Below are 21,380 nucleotides of genomic sequence, written 5' to 3'. Positions count from 1 at the left end.
TCATTAACCTTACAGAGCTGGTGGTCAGGGCTTCAGGGGCTCACGCCTGCTGTACTGCTGGTTAAGCCGGGAAGGGCCTTTCACAGAGGAAGTGGAATGTACCGGACCGGCAGGGTAACCACGGAGCAATCTCCCTTCCCATGGGGGGCTGACCCCAGCTCCGAGGGGACATCCTGAATGGTTATGGTCACCTCTAGCAATCGGTGCAGGAAGAAGGCTGTGGCCCAATTAAACTCTCCGAAGGCACTCATTCCATGCTTGGGGACAAACATTCTCTTGCCCTTGACAGAAAACAAGAAAGCCTGATATTTCCAGTGCTGCCTGCAGCCACCCTGTGACCACAAGAGACCAGCTGATTTTGTGGGTAGGAGAGCAGAGAGGATGATGAGCCCCCGATGGCATCACTGGGGCAATGAATCAACCCACTTTGAAGCCAGGTTTTCCTCTGGCTAAGTGAGAAAATAAGCATCTTTTTTGTTAAAGCCAGTTTAACTTCTACGTAAAGCCCAAAGAATTCTAACTCATGTCTACTTTGCTGATGAAGAATGTTGTAGTTTACTTTAAAATAGTAAATGTTCAGTCAAATCTGAGTTTCCAATACAGGTCCTACTTCCTTCAGCTCTCCACACGGCATCTCTGTCCCTGGTTTCTTAGTCAATAGACTTTTCTTTTGAAGGCATTCCCTGAGGCTCTGTTTGTCTTGTATGAGTAATAAAATCATTTATACTTACCAACCTCCGCCCTCTAAAGATTTCTTTCTTTACTGTTTCCACATCAAAATTTCTATCGTAATTATATGGATCATGATCTTCACATTCCACAAGTGCTGAAGAATACAGCTGCAGATTGGGAAAAGAAAAAACGCAGAGTATGCACAAAGTACTGCTGAAAGGTGCAAGTCAGAAAATGGTACCCAAAAGGACTCAACAGGAGTGGAAGATGGATTGGGGAGAGAACAGTGACCACCTCGTGGGCTGTGTGAGCAGATCACAAGCCACCCTACTTTTCTTTGGAAGTGACCCCAATCCCCAGGCAAACTTATTCAGTAAACAGTACTGGAAAAAGTGGTTAATCATAAAAACAGAAAAGTATATTGCTACTTTACATTGTAGTCTAAATAAATTCCAGTTGGACTAAAAAGCTATATGAGAAGAGCCAAATTTAAAAACTTTGGGGGGAAAAAGATAGAACCTTAAAACAGAAAAGGATTTCTCAGGGGGAAAAAATCCCATAAATTATAAAGTAAAATAATGATGAATTTAATTACAAGTTTCTGTGTGACAGCAATCACCATAAATAAAATTAAAACATATATAATAAAGCATTACAAACTATTTATATGTAAATAAGTACACATGAATATAAGCAAAACCAAAATCTCAGAGATAAAATGTAGTCTATAGACACAAGTGACAAAGACAAAAAACAACGAAGCTTTAGCACAGCAAATGAGGTGCAACCCCACTAGTAATCTAAGAACTGCAAATAAAACAATAATGACAGGCCTTTGAGCACCCTGAGAAGGAAGATACCTACCAAGAAGAGATCCTGGTGGCTAACTGGGCTCAAAATTAAGAAACAAACAAACAAACAAACCAGAGCCTAGCAACTGTTTCTAAACAATGGACTTTCATGAAAGCCGTGCTGCAGGAAGAAGTCTGCACTGAACTGCCTGCTTCCTGCACTGAACTGCCTTCCTGCGCTGTGCTCCTGCCATCTAAGCCAGCCCTTATAAGAGTTTCTGGAATTGTATTTCAATCAATAGGACCTATTAGCATCTTCACCAATCAATCAGAGCAGCTCTATTCTGACCAATCAGGAAAGTGCATTTTTTCACCAATCAGGCTGTGGAGATTTGTAGTCCTCATTTGCATGAGTAACATCATGGGCCAGAAGTGGGGACTTCTGTCTATATACCGTCTATATACCGTGTTCCCCGAAAATAAGACCTAACTGGAAAATAAGCCCTAGCATGATTTTTCAGGATGACATCCCTGAACATAAGCCCTAATGTATCTTTTGGAGCAAAAATTAATGTAAGACCCAGTCTTATTTTCGGGGAAACATGGTAAGTCAGCTCCCCTGTGGCTGGGAGAGTGCACTTTCTTTTTCCACTGAAGACTGCAGATTGCCGAGACACTGAAGGCAAAGATGTTTCACTAAGCAGTGGAGCTCAGAGCAGAGCAGTCTCTCCAGAGAGGGGCCTGGCTCCAGGGCCGCTGTGCTACAGGGCTGCTCCACCGCCATGCTTGGTGCTGTTTCATAATTGAGCTGTAAGACTATTGAGCTGTTTGCACTAAATAAAGTTTCTTCTTTACCCCACCTGTGGGGACAGAGCCCCAGAGAGCAGTTTCCAGGCTCTCGGCCTCATGTGGAAAGGTGCTGGCTCGGGTAGTAGATGGCCATCAGCTGTAACCATTGAGCCACTGGCCACTGATACAACTGCCGCAGCTACGGAGGGAAGCCGAGGAGAGTGGAGGAGAGTGGAGGAGAGTGGAGGAGAGTGAAGGAGAGTCGGTGGGTTGGCAGCAAAGCGGACAGCAGGTCGCACGTCGTGTGAACCCAGCCTCCAGTGAGACCATAGTGGTACGACTCCCCTACCTATGGCTCCGTGGGTGTTCCTTTTTGGCCTAGTCACATCCTGCGTTCTTATGTGGGGAGCGGGAGCAGAGACCCCGCAGGAGAGACCCCGCGTGACACCACCCTAAACTGGGGATTTCTATTGATGTTGAATTGGCACCAATGACCATCGGTGGACACCTTCACACCCACAGAGAGGAAAAAATTAAAGTCTCCTAATATCAAGTGTTGGCAAGAAAGAAGAGAAATGAACTTTGAAACAACGGTAGAAGTCCAACGTAGAACAATCCCCTTGGAGAGCTTGTTGGCACATGTAGTGAGGTGCACAACGCCCCCTCCCTGCACCCAGCAGTTCTGCGTTTAGCTACGTGCCCTGGACCAGAGAATTTCTCCTGGGGATTAAAAGACCTACACAGAAACATTCATGACAGCTGGTTAGTCAGACTAAAAAAACTAGAAAAACCTGATATTCACAGGAGACTAGTTAAATAGTGATATAGTAAGAAAGGGGCTACTATAACATTTAAAATTAAAGGCAGCACTGTGTTTATTAACATGGATAAGTCTCAATCATCCACAGAATTTGATAGAAATTCTATTGAGTCCAAGAACATGTAAAACAATATCATATTTATAAATATTTAAATATATGTGGTGGGAGCATAAAATTAAAAACATGAGATAATAAAAAACAGCCACTTGTGACAGCGATTACCTCCAAGGAGGAATAGAAAGTAGAGAGTCCAACTATCTGTTTTGTTTCTTTAAAAAAACGTGAAGCTGAAGCAAACATCGTAAGACCCTGATTTTTAAAATCTGGTTTAATTGTCTATGGGTGTCTGTTATACTTGAAATATTTCATTAAAATATCTTTTTAAAAGCTTCATATTTCTTTGTGTCTCATATCAGTTATAAATAAAATTAAAAGTAATCTTAAGGCGAGAAGATCTGAAATAATTTTAAAGTTAGAAAAATATGCTTCCTAAATCCCCATGTAAAAGCCCAAACCGTGGACTCATCATTCTGTGTATCCAAAGTACCATTTCTTTTCTATTTTAGCATGTCCTTTCCCAAAAGAACCCATGTGTTTTTTAAGTAACTTACCAAACAATTTTCATGAGCAGCTATATTCTCTGATCGTGCAAAGTACAGGACACTACATTCGAGGTCTTTGGGGCATAGTGCACATGTCCTTTTTTCCATCTTTTCCGCAGCCTGAAAGACACCTGTAAGTAACATCTGATAAGAAATGGACAAGTGGAATTTTTTGGTCCCCGTAACGCCTCCACTAGTCTTAAAGTACCAGGAGGGCACTTGTTCTTATGAAAGATTTTCAACTCCTTTGTATTTTTTAATAGTTTAATGAAAGAAAACATTAATGAATTCATTTAAAACGCCTAAATATGAGGAAAACCCTTATTCAGGAAACACAAGCATGAATTTAAATACAAAGCTCTCAAAGCACTGCCTTGCCCATAGTATGCTCTCACCAGTAACTATTGTTGTCATCACAAATCAACAACAAAAAATGATGTCTTTAAGAACTTGTACTCTGGTTAACTACCTGTAAAAGGAAAAGTTAGATCCCTACCTATGTCAAACTATATTCAAAAATAAACGGGGTAAATTTAAAAAATGAGCAATGCACCTTAATTTAAATGTGCTTTAATTTAGCATTATAATAAATGAGGAAAGATACATGAAAGTAGGAAATTGATTTTCTTTTTTCTTTTAAAGAGAGGAATGGAAGAAAGGAAAGAAACCTAAGAGAAGGAGAGCTAGGAAGAAAATGGAAGAGGCAGAGAGAAAGAAAAAAGCCAGATTTCCCAATATCTCACCAGAGGTGTCAGCGAGAGGTAACCTTCCCTGAGTTTGCTATTAATTTGGCCACAAGTATCCATGTACCGTGGCAACGTCTTTGCCCTTTCTGGTGCTCATCCTCTTATTTATTTGGTTTTCTGAATTAAAAAACACTTTAGTTTTGAAAGAAAGATTTACTTTACCGTTTAATGGTGAAATTTTAAATTTAGATGAGGCCAATGACTTAAGCAGTTCCTAAAAGTCATGTTTGTTATTCAGAAGCGTGGATCTCTTGGTATCGCTTTTACATTAGATCTTGCATTTCACAAAGTCAGAAGACTACACTTTGGGGCTAGTACTTATTTCACACTCCCAAGAGTTTCTTCTTTAATTAATTTCTGTTTCTTGGATTTGGGTCCTACTTAGTGGGGATACAAGTTAGTAGTTGTGCTCCCCACAAACCAAGAGAACGGGGTGGGGGAAGGTTGAGAGGAAACCCCTCAGATGAAATGAAATGAGCTAGCTGCTTCTTTTCATTCATGTCAAAACAACCACTGACTTGCGCTGGGCGCTCTAGACCAGTGCCGCTCACAACAGAAACATCATTAAGCCAGAAATGTGAATGACAAGTGTAGCTGAAACATTCCTAGGAGCCTTCCACCACAAAACAAAAAGAAACAAGTGAAATTAATTTTAATTCAACTGAATACACCCGAAATATTATCCTTTCAAAATTTAATCCATATAAAAATTATTAATTCATTCTTTCCTACCGAGTCTTTGAAACATTGTATTTTGTGCTTACCCCTCTCAACTGGACGAGGCACATTTGAAGTGCTCCAGAGCCGTAAGAGGCGAGTGGCCACTGTACAGGAACAGTACAGCAGAGAGATAGAAAGACAGAATTTTCTGCAAGAAGCTTACAAACAGGAGACCAAAGAGTAATTAGGAAAATGGAATAACAGACTAAATGCTACAAAGTAATATAACTGCTAACTGAGTGGGAAACACAATGCGCTATGGATACAGGAGAAAGTGCTCCTGGGGAGATGGAGCTTGTCATTGAGCAGGTCCAACCAGGAGATGGACAGGAAGGGGCTTGGGGGTGGGAGAGCCTTTGCAGTCAGAAGCATGATGTGGCAAAAAGCCAAGAGGTCTGACGGGAAGCCAGAAAACTAGGTGGGCTGAAGAAGAGAGCCTGTGTAAAAGAAGCTGGAAAAGAACTTGAGAAACTGACAGTGAAAGGATTTTTGAGGAAGGATTTTTGAGCAGGGGAATAGCAGGATGAAAGAGCTATTTTACTCAACCTCAATACATGGAAATGCTACTGTGCTCCTGGATAGAAAGGCTGAACATTAAAATGCTGTTGATTCTATCCCTAATAAGTTTTAGGTTTAATGTCAGTTCAACTGAAATCCCAAGAAGTTTACTTTAAAAAACTTGAAGAAAAAAAAAAAGATGATTTAGAAGAATAAATAGGGACGGACAGTGAAGGAAATTGAAAAAAAAAAAAAAGTGAGGATATCTACCCAATTTAAAAGCATAAAGGTACAGCTAGGGCAGAAAATTAGATGACCACATCAAAAGAAAGAACACAAGTACAGGAAGAAGTGGATCATTATCTATAATTATGAATTTAACACACCATAAGGGGGCACTGACATCTCTCCTCTGGCACCAATGTCTTCAGCCTATTTTTCCTACAGGGTTATTCATTATTTTCTTACTAAGAGTTGTCAAATGCTTAGGATATTAACCCTTTGTTAGTCGTATATCTGGTCTTTTAGCTTTATTTATGATATTCTTTGATAATCAATACAGAATGTTTAAATGTTTTTTAATAGATAAAATGATAGCAATTTTTTATTTTATAGTTTGTACTCTTGAGTGAAGGGGACATAATTTAGAAAACACCTCTATTTTATTCTAAAATTTTAATTTTTTTATATTATTAATATATTAAAATATTAATATGAAATTAATTTTGTTAAGAATGAAATGCAGATCTAACTTATTTTCATACTAGTTAGCCACTAATTTAAAAATCTCCTTTTCATCGATTTAGTTATTACATACATTTGGGCTCGTTTCCGTACTTCTGTTTTGTTCCATTGACCTGTCATTTCCTCCACCAATAGCACACTTTACAATTTTCAACACTTTAGAATATATTTTAATATCTGACAACACAAAACCCCTATCCTAGGATAAAAATGGGGGGGAAAATCCCAATATTTTATTCACCTCAGTCCCAAAGTTGACTTTGATAGAATACTGTGCTCTTATTTAAAAAACACTCTTACTAGACATTAAAATTTGTAAAGAAAGCATAGGCTTAAAAAAAGTGTCAGTTAAATTACTAGTGCTAAAATTCCCTAATAAAATACAACAATAGAGTTTGATAGGATATGCAGCGACTCTTGTTGTACAAGAGCTAGACGTTTTTCCAGTGTTACCCTTTCCTGTGCAAAGTTGGACCGTCAGAGAGGTGCTGCATAGAGGAGCTGTCATCAGAGAGGTGCTGCATAGAGGAGCTGTTGTCAGAGAGGTGCTGCATAGAGGAGCTGTTGTCAGAGAGGTGCTGCATAGCTGAGCTGTCGGGTCGCTGAACCCTGACGTCGCCCCTGTGCTTGCTCTGGGGTCTCTGTGCCCGTCTGAACTGCACTCCCAAGTCCACAAGCTCCTAGGGTCTTGGTACCTGGGAATACAGTGGTGGTGGCAGCATTGCTGGGCTGTGACCTGGAGCTTGTTTCCAGTGCGGATGGACAGAAACCCAAGGTGGGACACACAGGCTCCCCCTAATGGCTTTTTCCTGCTACGACACCCCCTCATCACAGTTTCCTAAAAGGTCTTGGCTCCTTTATCTAGTTTATTCTTCTACACTGGCGGGTGCCCATAACTCTTTGTAGTTGCGGGTATCACTTTAGAGGCTTTTACATACGGCATCACTCACTATCTGAATGTTTGCCACCTGTCATCAGAAACTCATGGACCAAATATACTTGGATAACTTGCTATCCCCCACCATCTGAACTCAGGAACTATATAGACTCAGACAATAAGGGACAGGTGTATCATGGGGGCTGGGGCATTTTAGGGAAGAGGCCCTTGGTCTCCATCAGTAGCTGAGACTAAGAATAATGAAGATCAGCAGGGCTTCCCAGAATCTTTCTACTGGATCCTGTATGCCTGAGGACTCACAGTGACCTGACAAGAACTCTCAAAAATGAAACTGGGAGCCAAGAAAGGTTCTATAGAATGACGCCACAGAAAAATTATAAGCCAGGAACACATGAACTATGACTAGCTCAGCTAAACCAACACAGTTAATCTTGGTCTCCACACTCAGCTCCACCTGGGAAGGGATTGCTAAGACCACAGCCTTTGCAATGTCGGGAGTGTCTTCCCAATGTTCCTCTTCCCAGAGATGGTCGAAAGCCCATCAGACAAGGGCAATCCATCATGAGGACTGAATCTGGGCTAGTTAGATAGGACGGCCAAGGACCACACTCTGTCACTAAAAACATGAGTGAAACTGACGGAATGAGATTCCCTAATCCTGTAATTCCTTCAGGAGGGTACATTTCTATGTTCTGGACTGGCAACTGATTTATGGTGCTGTCTGGGAAATTTCTCCTGCTTTTCTCCTATGATCAGTAGTTTTCATTACAGTTAACTATTTCAGTTCTTTCACTATATATCAGATGTGTAGGAAAAGTCAGCTTTATCACAGAGTCCAGTGACAGACTACCTGAACTGGATGAACACCAGAACAGAAGAGGGGAAGACATTACCTCGAGGAATGAACTTAGTAATGGACTTGGAAAATGAATGGCTCTATCACCTCGTCTCTGGATGACGTGACTGGCTATGACTTTGGGAGAAGTTAAGCATGACTGAATGTGTATTTGGGATAGCCAGCACGCCTTACTGGGGCCAGCTAGAATATACAAGTATGCGTGTGTGCGTTGAGTGGGAGGGGCAGGGGGCAGCCAAGGAGTAGGGTGTTCAGTGACTTCTTTGGGGTATCTGTCCAGCTCACAGTCACACACGAGGGTGACCCCCGGCAGCCATGTTTGTACTATGACGCTACTTCCCTAGGTCCAGCTGACAGTCACAGAGGACCTACCTGCCCAGCTCCCAGCTATACAGAATTCATAACAGAAGGTTTTAGTTCAGATTGGGCTGGTTTCTTGAAGGAGATGAAAGCACTGGGAGGCTGTGAGGGTAGCCATCTTCTATCCCATTATCAGGAAAACTGGACCAAAGAAAGAAGAACAAAGCAGATATGCTGAGAGACGCAGAAACAAGAGACAGAGGAGAGTGTGGTAAAAGTTTATGATGGCTTCTCAGGTCGTACTTCCTGGCCCTTTCTGGAAAATGCTAAAGCATCTATGCTCCTGGGGTGTGTGAGTCTGGTCTCCCTGCTTCCTAGTAACAAGTATCCCTTTTGCTTAAACTAGATCAAATTATTTTTGTACTATATGCAGCCAACAAATCCTACTTAACACTGGAAGCCCCATGGCCTGACTTCTCTGTGTACAGGCACATGTGTATGTACATATGTGTGTGCACACGTGTGCTTAAGAAAAGGAGCAGCATTGTGGGAGATGGATTGCCCTGCCTTCATTGTCCTTCATCTGGTCCAATAATCTCATCTCCCTGCTTCTGTTTTGCCAGTCATGACTCCACTCCATTTTTCAGGCTGCTGCCAGATCTATCTAAAATGCACATTTGCCCACATTTCTCTCCTGCGATAAAGACTCTCCTCCATCACCTACAGAATAGAAGCCAAGCTCCTTAGTGATACATACAAGCCTATTCATCCTTTCCACAAACACTGAGAACCTATTTACTACCGTATGTTCTGGGCACTAGAAATAAAGCAAAGAATGAGAGTTTCAACTCTCAAAGAACTCATATTCTAGTAGTAGAGACAAACATCAAACAAGTATTTTTTTCAGGTAAAGTGCTTTGAAGAAACAGAGCACAGAAAGGAGATACATCTAATCAAGAGGACTGTGTGGGCCGGTGCTCTTTTAAATAGGATGGGCAGACAGGGCTGCGGAGGATACATTTGAGCAGAGACTTAAATATGCTGAGGAAGTGAGAATTGTGACACAAATGGAAAGACCCTGAGGCAGGGACAGATGTGGGGGCTTACACTCATGGGGCAGTGAGAGGGGGGCAGAGTCGTCACGGCAGGGGGTTGATGAGATCAGGACACGGGGTCGTGCACTGTAAGCCAGAGTAAGGGATGGTTCTGAAAGTAATGAGAGACTGTTGGAGGGTTTTGAGTAGGACAATCACCTTTGCTTTTTGGTTTTTTTTTAAACTTCATTTTGGCTGCTGTGCAGTCCTATCTATATGAGAGGCTAGAGTAGAAGGCAGGAGACCAAGACTCCAGGCAGGAGACGATGGTGGCATGGGCTTGGATGGTGGTGATGAAGGTGGTGATGGAGGTGTTGAGAAGCAGTCAGAATATATTCTGAAGACAGAACTGACTGGTCTGTCTTGCATTAGACAGAGGTGAGGAGGAAAGAGAGGCGCTACCAGTGCCTTTCAGGTGTCTGGCCTGAGCAACTGGGTGAATGGAACCGGAAGGCTGGTGGTCGAGCAGGTTTGCATATGTGGGTGTGTGTGGCGAAACAAGACTTCTCTTTGGGACATATTCAGTGTGAGTTCATTCCAGGCATTGATAAAGATGGTTACGAGTCTGGAGTTGGGTGAAAAGGTCAGAATGGAACCTCATCTCCAGAAACTCCTCACCTGTCATTCCATATATAAATTCTAGCTGAGATATGTAACGGCTTGGCTTGTAGTTGCCACATGTTCTGTGGCTGGTGCCTTCCTTCATGTCATTACCTCTGTCTGAAACACCCTTTCAACTTTTCTACGTTTGGGTGACTTGCCCTTTAAAACTACGATCCAGCATCCTCACCTCCAAAAAGCTTTCTGTGAACCCTGGCTGAGTGAGGAGCCGCTCATTCGTGCGTCCCTGGTTCTTACCAGGTCATATGCGCGCTGCCTACTATTAATAGATTCTCTAGGGCAAGGTCTGCCTAACTCACCTGTGTGTCCCTAGCACCTAGCCGTGAGCCTGGCACATGGCAGTAACTCCACACATGCAGGGAAGGTGCCCACTCAGAAGACTTTACTCTCATTACTTTGCCTCACTCATGGAGAGAGGGATGTTGAGAACTTGGAACTACTAACTGGAGAGATGGGAATGGTTCCCAAAAGTCACCTTCTCTGGGGAAACTTTCCAAACTGCTTCCTGACATCCAGCTGACCACTTCTCTTCAAGAAGGGTGAAGTGCCTACCTCTCGCCCTGGCCCTTCTCCGCCTGCATTGTTTTACAGGAAGGTGGAGCTGTGCTTGGGGAGAAAGCCCACCGGGTTTACGTGACTTTCTCTCGATGCCTGCATCCCTAAAGGAGTACAACGGTGGCAACGGGCAGTGGGCGAGGTGAATGGAAGTCACACCTGCCACTGAAGAATGGCTCCCAGGGCCACGGGAGGTGAGCAGAGGGGCCCCACAGCCGCTGGGTCAAGTTCATCAGCGCAGCCTGCGCGGCTCCGGGGCGGGTGCCGGGCCCCCAGAACGGCCGCAGTCAGCGAGCAGGCCCGGGGCCCCCCCCGCCCCCCCCCGCCCCGCCGGCCCCCGCCCCCCCCGCCCCGCCGGCCCCCGCCCCCCCCCCGCCCCGCCGCCCCCCCCCGCCCCGCCGGCCCCCGACACCCCCCCCGCCCCCCCCCGCCCCGCCGGCCCCCGCCCCCCCCCCCCGCCCCGCCGGCCCCCGCCCCACCCCCGCCCCGCCGGCCCCCGCCCCCCCCCCGCCCCAACCCCCCGCCCCGCCGGCCCCCGCCCCCCCCCCGCCCCAACCCCCCGCCCCGCCGGCCCCCGCCCCCCCCCGCCCGGCCGGCCCCCGCCCCCCGCGAGCTACCTACCGGTGGGGAGGAGCTGTGCGTCCCACGCCGCGGGGCAGGCGGCGCCCACGGCCGCCCTGGACAAAGGCGGCGGCGGAGGGTCCATGGCTCTGCCCTCCCGGCCGCGGCCGCTGTGCGCTGCGCCAGCGCTTCCGGAAGTTCAAAAGCTGCCTTTCGTTTTCGTAAAATCTGTGATGACTTATTTCCCCTGCCCGGGAAAAAGTCCCGAGCGAGAAGAGACGCGTCGGGTTTGCAAATGGGGTTCTCACTCAAACAGGAACTCGCGTCTTTTCTAGAGCCGAGCCTGAATTGGAACTGCCATTTTTAAAAAAAAACAAAACAAAAACACGCCACACGCGCCCCCACCTGCCACCGCCCTTTCCTCGACCGATGGTTGGAGGTTAGGTGGGTGGCCAAAGCCTCTGGATTCAGCTGGAGAAACCGCTGCTCTTCGGAGGGGTTGTCCGTGTCTTCTAAACTTTGTTTCACCTAGTTTGGCCTAAATAAGTGTATCATAAATGGACACAGAATTAACTGATCTTAATTCCAGTTGCCAGTCGCAAGCCTTTATTTAGCACCCATGGGCTACAAAGCACCATACAAGAGGAGGTTTTCAGGGCATGTTACATATCCATGTAGAGAACATAAAAATGCATGTAATTGTATTACAGTTGAAAACTAAGTTGTTTTGGAAAAGAACCATATATTGGTGGTTTGCTGAGGAATTAAAGGAAAACTGGAGATCTTGCAATTTAAGCAGGTTTTAAAAGAGAAGGCAAGTTGGGGAAAGCAGAAAAGACAGACAATATTAAAAAGGTAACTTGGCTAGTCTTGACAGATTACAGACACAAGAGTGCAGGATTGCCAATGAGAGAAAAGCAGACTGACAGCCAAGTTTTCTACATTTCAAGCAGGTGGATGGGAGACTACAGGTGTACCTCCTTTTATTGCGCTTGGCTTTATTGCACTTAACAGGAGTTGCATTTTTACAAATAGAAGGCAAGACGCTCCACCAGCAAAGACATTACAGCTTGCTGTACTGTGCAGCTTGCTTCATCATGGTGATCTGGAACTGAACTGTAGTATCTCAGAGGTATGCCTGTATTCTTTGCCAGACCAAAAAGAGACTGAATTAGAGACTGAACAGCTCAATTAGGTCATGATGAAGCAGTTGAATAACCCCTGCCCCCACTGTTTGTAATTTCAGCTTTTTTAGTGTTCTATTCTTAAGAGTAGAACACCAAGATCATTAACTGAGGAAAGCCTATAGAACATGAAAACATTGACCAAAGGAAACATACAGAGAAAAAGAAAAGAAACTTGGAGGTCATAGAATATGTGAAGAAAATACATATGTATATATGTATGTAGGTATGTATATACGCACGTGGGGACAGAGCCCCAGAGAGCAGTTTCCAGACTCTCGGCCTCATGTAGAAAGGTGCTGGCTCGGGTAGTCGATGGCCGTCAGCTGTTACCAGTTAGCCAATTAGCCCCTGATATAACTGCTGCTGCGCTGGTCAGTTGGTTGGTTGACAGAGAAGCGGACAGCAGGTTGCAGGTCGTGTGACTCCAGCCTCCAGTAAGACTATAGTGGTATGACTCCCCTACCTATGGCTCCTTTTTGGTCTAGCCGCGTTCTTACGTGGGGAGTGGCACTAGAGGCCCCGCAGGCCGCCCCGCACAATAGCACACAAACGGTACTTTCAAAGATCTAAGATACAATGAACCAAAACCAGAATGCTATCAGAGAACATTCAAAGAAGAGAGAACTGTTGAAATTTAAAATCTGGGACCAGAAAAATAAAACACATTAGACAAATTGGAAGATTAAGTTGAGGAAATCTTCCAGAAAGTACAGCAAGACGACAGAGCGGGAAATTACAAGAAAAGGTAAGAAAATTAGAGAACCAGTCCTGGAGAACCTAACATCTGGATAACAGGAATTCTAGAAAGAGAACAGATAAGAAATCATTAAAGAAACAGTTCAAGAAAACTTCCCTGAACTAAAGCACAAGGTTTTCAAATTGAAAGATCCCTCCCAGCACCTGGTACAAGGGATGAAAATAGACTCTTACTAGGAACAAAGCATTGGGACAAAGTAATGCTATAGCTTCATGAAAGATACAAGTTGTATACACAAAAAGAACAGGATGGTATCTGACTTCCAATAGTCAGCCTGGAAGTTATAAGCGAGAACGTTTTTCAGACTTCCCAGCAGCAACACTAGAAGCTTAATGCCTTCAAAATTGGGCCCGGAGGCTACTCAGGAATCCTATACCCTGTCAAATAGTAATCGAGTGTAAGGGTACAATAACATTTTCAAACATGCAAGGTCTCAAAATATTTACCTCTCATCTTTCCTTTTCAAAAGCTACTTGAGAGGATGTGCTTCACCAATATGTGGCAGTAAACCCATGAAAACGGAAATAATGGGACTTAACTGGAAACAGATCTGACAGAAGAGACAAAGAGAATCTCTAGGACACTGATGGAAGATAATAGCTATGAACCAGTACAGATTAAAGCAGATCAAGATGTCAGGATTTCTGCACAAAAATATTTCCTATATTGATCAAGTGTCGTCACTTTATTTTAGTGTACTGCCTAAAATTCCTCCATCTTTACTGTAAATAAATGGACTTCTCAACTTTCCTCATCTGTCTATAGGCTATTGGGTTATAATTTTTTGTCCCTTTTCCTAGTTCTTTGGTTTTTCCACACTCTAAACCAATTTCAAATTAAATTTTCAAATTTTCATCTAGTTCAATATTTTTAAGAAATTAAATTGGGTCTAAACTTAGAGTACATTTTTGTTTGAAAGGTAACCACACGAAACTCAGAATTGAGTTCAGGAAAAAAAAAATCTCTCAAAAACTAGAACTATTTTTAATTACTCCTTTTAGAGCTAGTATTCCCATCTTGGTTCCAAGGCCTCCCCTCCCCTTGGCAGCCGAATGTATACCTTTGTTAAGGATAAAATTAGTTTTCACTCTTGGAGACTCCCAGCCCCCTTTCCACCAAATAGATGATCAGGGCTAGATAACCCATATCAAAGTTAACTCCCTTTTTCTCTAGAAAAAACAGTTTGCCCATCATGCCCAGGAGAATCCAAGGGGCTGTTTCAGACTTTGCAGCTCAGTTTTGTTTTGTTTTGTTTTTCAAATTAAATTCTTGCCCAGCACAATTTCTTCTGGTCTGAATAAGCCAAGTCTACCTACTTTCTAGGTTTCCTTTTCTTATGGCTCCACTCATAACTAGAAAAAAAGTCTTCCAACTCCTTCAGGTTTCTATTCCCTCCAGTCTGTATTTGTATTGAAGGAGTAAAAAGAATCTGTGGAAACAAAGTTTCACCTGGAAGAGTTTGCCAAAACCTTCCCCATCGAGAAGCTTCTCTTTCTTTCTCATTCAAATAGCTTGATGGGACAGTGCTTCATGGAGCTGTTCACAGAGCTGTATTCCTCAGGCTCTTTTGCCCACCTTCTGGCTCATAATGGTAAATTTGCCAGAAATTAAACATAAATAAATTTTGAAGGTAAAGACGTGAAATTTCGCCCTTTACGGGCATGAACTCAAAGATAATAATAACAAAAACAACAAGAACAGCTGAATTATATTGTGATATGTTTCTCTTAATATATAATTTACAAATAAGTTACAAACTGTATAGTAGCATTTCATATAAAATATACACTTCCATCCTACTTGTGTAAAGTTGAACAGCATAAAGAGATACCTATGCGTATGAAAATGTCATCATTTTGATCCTAGCATGTTTCAGTCACACAAATGAACCCCCTGCCCCCACAAGGGTACACAAAGGAATTCTCTTGATGGATCACAACTGAAATTCCACCGATGATTGAGGGTTCTTTTGCATGGCTCTAATTTCAACTTGATAAGCTAATTTCATGAACAGGCAATTGCTACAGATTTATAATATTTTTTTTCTACACTTATTAACCCCACATTGACAGAGAATTTCTTTCTCAGGCATAGTCCCAGCTTCATAACCATAATCCCATGTTAGTTCTGTTCTTGCTTTCACATACCTAGAAAGTAGAAATTAAAAAAGTCATAAATTACCCTGAATAACTACCAATAAACCAAACTTGATTATATCAATTTTCATATTAACATTAACCATCCTAAACATGTGATTTATTCTCTCTGAAACCCACCAATTAGGAATGCTCTTTTATTAAGAACAGTCATTTGAGTTTTATTCCAAATCTACTAATATCCTAAGTAAGAAGCAACCTGTCAACATCCAAGAGGAATGAAATGTGTTTTGCACACACTAGAACCCAGTGACGTAATAAGGACTGCAGTGTGTTTATCTCCTGAATTGAACTGAGTGTGAGACCTGCCATCCTTAGCCCTTTCAGGAATTAATTCTAAGAGGAAATGAGAATTAAAATTTCTGTTTAAAATTATGTTGATTAGGAAGTTTGGGAAAATTGAATATTCTAGGGTACCAGGTATTAGGGACTATAGCACATATCTTTTTTTTTTTTTTCTCCTATCCCTATTCCAATATCCAGTTTGTTTCTTCTATTGTTATTTTTAAAGTAACAATTTCCAAATTAAATTATATTTAAAAATTTCAAACCTGTTGCTGAAGAATGCCACCAATGGAAAATTCCTGTCATGTGTTTCTACAAAAACATTCTGTACCAAAAGATTTGGACAACAACTATGCTGTTACAAAAAAAAAACAACACAATTAAAACAGGTTAGATATAGCATGAAGTTTCATGACGTGTTCTTTGAAGCATTAGACTATCTTCTGTGTCTAACACAGCTCACTTATTTTTGTTTCCTTTTTTTGACTAATATGTAAAATATCATTTAATGTGTAAAACATCACAGTCACTACAATCCTGTTAATAGTAGGAACCCATTCAGAAAAGCCTGTTCCGACACTCGTATCTTGCTGGTAGAAATGCAAAATGGTATAAACCCCTACAGAAGATAATTTGTCAATATTAACCTTTATTATAAATGCATTTATCCTTTGATTCAGCAATCTCATATCTGACAATGTGTTCTACAGAAATATCTGCACATGTATCTATGTATAAGATACACTGAGCAGTTTTTAACAGAAAAAGTTTAGAAACAACCTAAATGCCTATCTAAAGAGAATTGGTTAAATAAACTCTGCTATATGCATACAACGGAATTCAATGCAGCTAAAACAAAAACAAAAGAATTAGGAGCTCTCACTGTGTACTGACATGGAAAGATCTCCAGGGTATATATTGTTAGTTTAAAAAATATGGTACAGGACAGTGAATACCCTATGCTATCTTTTATGTAAGAAAGGGGGAGAAATAAGAACACATATTTATATAATATTTGCATAAAGAAACACTAATAAAAATGATTTTATTATAGAGGGTGGAGTGGGGGCAGGGTAAATGGGGGCAGAGTACTTCTCAAGGTATGTTTCTTTAACAAAGAAGTTTACTATGAAGACTGTATACAACCTGAGTTTTACATCATAGTTAAACGGGCCCTTTGGAAAGGGAAAATTGCTTATATTTCTTTTTCTGCTGAACACAACCATTATTTATCCTTGTTCCAAGGCTTCTAAACACTGATATTATTTCCTTCTATTATCGGCATTCTAATATTGTTCTGTTGGCTACTTGTGGCCATCTCACATTCATCTATTACCAGGTTCATAAAAGAATCAAATTCCCATAATACTCCTTGGACACGTCTGCCACCATTTCATTTCAATGATAACTTCCTGTTCATACATATTAAAATTTGGGCTGATAGGCTTTACTTATGGTGCCTACTCGGCAGGCTCAGAGCTACCTTGAAACAATTGTTTAGCTGTATGTATGTATTATGCATGGCTTTTTATTTTCTTTCAATTTTTAAATCATGTAAATGTATTATCTATGTAGAAAATTAAACTGAAAAAAAGAAAGAAAAAGAGAATAAAAGAAAGAAAAGGAAGGAAGGAGGGAAAAGAGGGAGGGAGGAAGGGAGAGAAGGAAGGGAAGAAAACCTGGTTTTTCTCCTACAAACAGGGGAGGGACCTGGCTGGTGTGCTGATTGGGACAGTTGAAACCAACCCAATCATTCTGGTGCAGCCACCATTCAACATAACTGATGGGAAATAAAGCCTCGACAGTCCTTTGCTGGGGTTCCTCTTTAATGGATCTCCTGACATGCTTGGCAATAGTGTAGAAGTTAAAGTGGAACAGAGAACAGCAGCTGGGGGATAGAGGAAAGGAAGAGGGAATTCTATTCCCTGTTTACCAAGTATTCTCCTATCTCTAGAAGAGAGAAAAAGAAACAAGCTAAATTAGCAGATTCACCTAGCAAGAAAAAAGTTCTTTGGTTTTAATGATTTTTTTGTCTTAAAAATATTTTCTCTTCTGGTGGCAGTGGAATTACACATAAAATTATCATTTCACATAAATTTCAAATGATTCAATTGTCACATTTTAAAGAGGCATTGAGCTTATCTTAAAGGTGTCACAGGGAATGCCTACAAGAATCATGGGCCATGCATGCTGCCCTTCCTTCACCTTGATTTTAAGAGCAAAGTCAAGGCTGCCCATCCCACTAATGTTCACCCCACAGGAAGGAAAAAGAGCTCTGACACAGGTCAAAGAGAAGAGTTAAGGCCGCATCCAGCGGGCAGTGTGCTAGAGCAGACCTCTCCAAAGGACCTGTGGGAGGAGGGATTAGTGTCCTCGTCCTCCTTCCATGGCTCCTCTTCGTTCTCCTGGGTATGATCAGCAAGGACAGGGAGCCCAGCGATCAGTGAGGCATGCAGCAGGGCCCGGCTCAGCTCTCCATCGGGTGGGTCAGGGCTTCCACATGGTCCAGTTCCCCAAAGACAGGAGGAACTAGTATAATGACATTGGGACTAGAGGTTGACAGAGACTTTTCCACCCTGTAGGATTCCTGGAACTATACATTCTTTGATAACCGTGTATGACAGGAAGCAGGATAGGCTAAAAGTCTAATGGGAAAGCCACAAGGTAACTCCAATTCCACCCTACACAGGAGATATGACCAATAATACAAATCACTCTGCTTATCATGAAGATGACAGGAGTCGTCAGTATCAATTAACTTGAAAATCAGAGGAATCATAAATATTTCTTTATATAAATGAAAATAAATCTCATTACATATATCCCAAACATACACAACATACACATACACAAACATACACAGAAAATGATTGTGGCTTGGGAATAAAAAAAGGAATAGGATAGTTAAATGCAACATTCTGATAAATGTACTTGTTTTCTACACTAACCCACTAAATCACTCAAAACTTACCGAGAGTAAGTAAAACACAAATACCTCCAATTGATTTTTTTGAACTGTTAGAGGCATTTCTGAATAAAACCTATTATATAAGACTCAAAAGAGAAACTTATTCTATGTATTCCACTGTGATTTTGGGAAGTAACAAATCTTGAAAAATCAATAAACATAAATGATTTTCTCACATACCATTTCTTATCATTTTCTTAAGCAAATGTTTGCTATGTGTTAGGTACTATTTAAGCATTTTATATGGTATGTATAATTCATTTAATCCTATGAGTCAGTTATTTTTATCCCCATATTAGAGGTGAGAAATGAGGCATGAGAGGTCAAATACCATGCCCAAGGTCATACAGTGGGAAATAGGCGTTCTAATCCAGGTAGTCTGGCTTTAGAATCTGTTAATCTTAATTGCTTTGTGATTTTGTTAAGCATAGAAAACAGTTGTTCAGAAATATGAATCTCAGCCCATACTCACATTAAGGAAGCGGCCCACATTCCCTTCTTTTGTGGCATCCAATAAAAACACATTTCCTTTACTGAACTTCTTCAGAGAATCAGATGAAGTAGTCTTGGTTTCACTTGGCAACTGTTTATCACAAAAGACCTGCTGGCTTTGACATGCTGGAGAGTTTTTCTCCTGGGGTTTTAGTATTTGAACCTGAAACTCCTTGACAGCACTCTGATTATCTGATGTGGTTGCTTGGTTGTATCTGCCTTCTGGTGGAGTTTCTTCTCTACATTTAGTTATATCTATCACATCTGATTCAATCAGCAGATTGTCTTCAGAATCTTCAACTTGGTTTGAGCTTGAGTCCACTAATAAACATTTTGGAAGGAATTGTCAGGAAATATACCTGGCTGAGCAACAGTGCTGAAATTAACAATACTAAAAAAATGCTAGTTGTTTTAATTATCACTAATTCTTACAATGTGTTAAGGTTGAGAGTACTCCAATTTTATAAATGGAAACTTTGAGCTTCTAAGGGGTTAGGGGATTCACCTGACCCACAATAATAATGAGGTGTGGTCACAAACCCAGAAATGTCTGGCTCCAAAGTCTGCCTTCCTTCTACTGTATCAGTGCCTTTTTATGAATCTACATGTTGCTTCTTCCTGTTACTACATTTAATCTCTACTCCTTACAAACTGACTGACCTCTCTTCAACTTTGGAATCTGCATTTAAGTATATTCTAAACAGCTCTTACAGTGGATGTTTAAGGACCATGCCAGGCCTTTCACATACCTATGAAAGGCCTGAGAAGACCCTGAAGTCACCCTCTACAGTAACAGTATTATCGTGGGCTTTGTACACATTAGTGTTTGGTGTTTCTGCTAGATGACCATTCAACAGCTATACTTTTACAAACAATAATACTTTAGAAGATGAACTACTTAATCATTTTTCTTCCAATAATGAAAATAATTTTTGAGAGTACTCAAAAGTATGAATGAATGTCAAATAAATAATTTATTTTAGAAAGCCACTTATGCCACCTCAGTGGCAAAAATAAATTGTATCTCTCTAAATTTAATGTTCTTGATTTAATCATTACTATTGCTGGCTGCTGTTCCTACCGTGTTTCCCCGAAAATAAGACTGGGTCTTATATTAATTTTTGCTCCAAAAGACACATTAGGGCTTATGTTCAGAGGATGTCATCCTGAAAAATCATGCTAGGGCTTATTTTCCGGTTAGGTCTTATTTTTGGGGAAACACAGTACATGTAATCATACTTTAATCATCGATTACTTGTGAGCCCTAACAGTACACAACTGATTTTTTTCAATGCCTGCTATATACATTGTAGTGGTCAATGAAAATGACAAAAAGAACCAAAAGTGATAGCACTCATTATGATTCACATGTATCAAACGGTGAAGGAAACCATAATATGTCATCCTAAAATATGCTTCTTTGACATAAGAATTCTTTTGAACTAAAGGCAACTAAGCAGCAAATGCAGGAAAAGCTCTCTGCCTCCCCCTATTGGCCTAACAGCAGGACATAAATGTACAAAGGTGTCTCTCCGCCTATCAGGAAGGACAAAAGTTCATCACCAGAGACAACTTTTGTCCTTTATCATCCTGGAGACTGAACCAGAGGAAGCTACATAACACACTTTACTAAGTAGTCTGTATCTCCCATTGGTTTCCAATATATTTGTCTTCCCACAATTTGCCACTCCTAGAGACTCAATGGTCTTTTCTCCTTGCCTTGTGATTCCTTTAAAAATTTATTGTTCTTTGGCTAAGATTCTAGATAAGCTGGAATTCTAAGCTACTTCTTGCAGTGATCATCTCTGAGTAGAGCAGCCCCCCCTTATCCTTGGGGGATACATTCAAAGATCCCCAGTGGATACCTGAAACTATGGATAGTATTGAACCCTAAAAATACTGTTTTTTCCATAGTTATGTATATACCTATGATAAAGTTTAATTTATAAATTAGGTATAGAGATTAACAACAATAACTAATAATAAAATAGAACAATTACAACCATATGCTATAATAAAAATTCTGTGAATGTGGTCTCTCAAAATAACTTATTGTACTGTACTCACCCTACTTGTGATGATGTGAAATGATACAACACCTGTTTGATGAGATGAAGTGAGGTGAGTGACGTGGACACTGTGCCGTAACATTAGGCTACCGTAAGCTTTACTCGGACACAATTACTGCCAATACCAGACAGTCAATCTGACCACCGAGATGGCTACCAAGTGAGTAATGGGTGGGTATTACAGATAGTGTGGATTCC

The 21,380-nt window shown here is 41.5% G+C and overlaps 1 protein-coding gene across 5 annotated transcripts in view; it reads right to left on the bottom strand.

Annotated features, from left to right (window-relative positions):
• The window catches only part of SETDB2 (SET domain bifurcated histone lysine methyltransferase 2), a 78,573-nt gene that overhangs the window by 14,499 nt on the left and 42,694 nt on the right, over positions 1-21,380 (bottom strand). For 3 of the 5 annotated variants that reach the window (XM_081045868.1, XM_081045869.1, XM_081045867.1), the window contains 3 exons: positions 19,094-19,434; positions 15,920-16,008; positions 14,919-15,359 (listed from right to left, as the gene is read on the bottom strand). In XM_081045868.1, the coding sequence (XP_080901994.1) occupies positions 15,242-15,359; positions 15,920-16,008; positions 19,094-19,434 (548 nt within the window). In that variant the 3' untranslated portion in view covers positions 14,919-15,241. Of the gene's footprint in view, positions 1-731; positions 840-3,684; positions 3,807-14,918; positions 15,360-15,919; positions 16,009-19,093; positions 19,435-21,380 lie in introns of those variants that run through there. The other 2 variants (XM_081045870.1, XR_013993190.1) reach the window with 2 other exon arrangements.

The sequence above is a fragment of the Rhinolophus hipposideros genome (assembly GCF_964194185.1).
Source record: "Rhinolophus hipposideros genome assembly, chromosome: 4".
NCBI classification, from domain to species: domain Eukaryota; kingdom Metazoa; phylum Chordata; class Mammalia; order Chiroptera; family Rhinolophidae; genus Rhinolophus; species Rhinolophus hipposideros.
The sequence above is the reverse complement of the archived record's forward strand: the minus strand, read 5'-3'. Positions and strand labels throughout refer to the sequence as shown.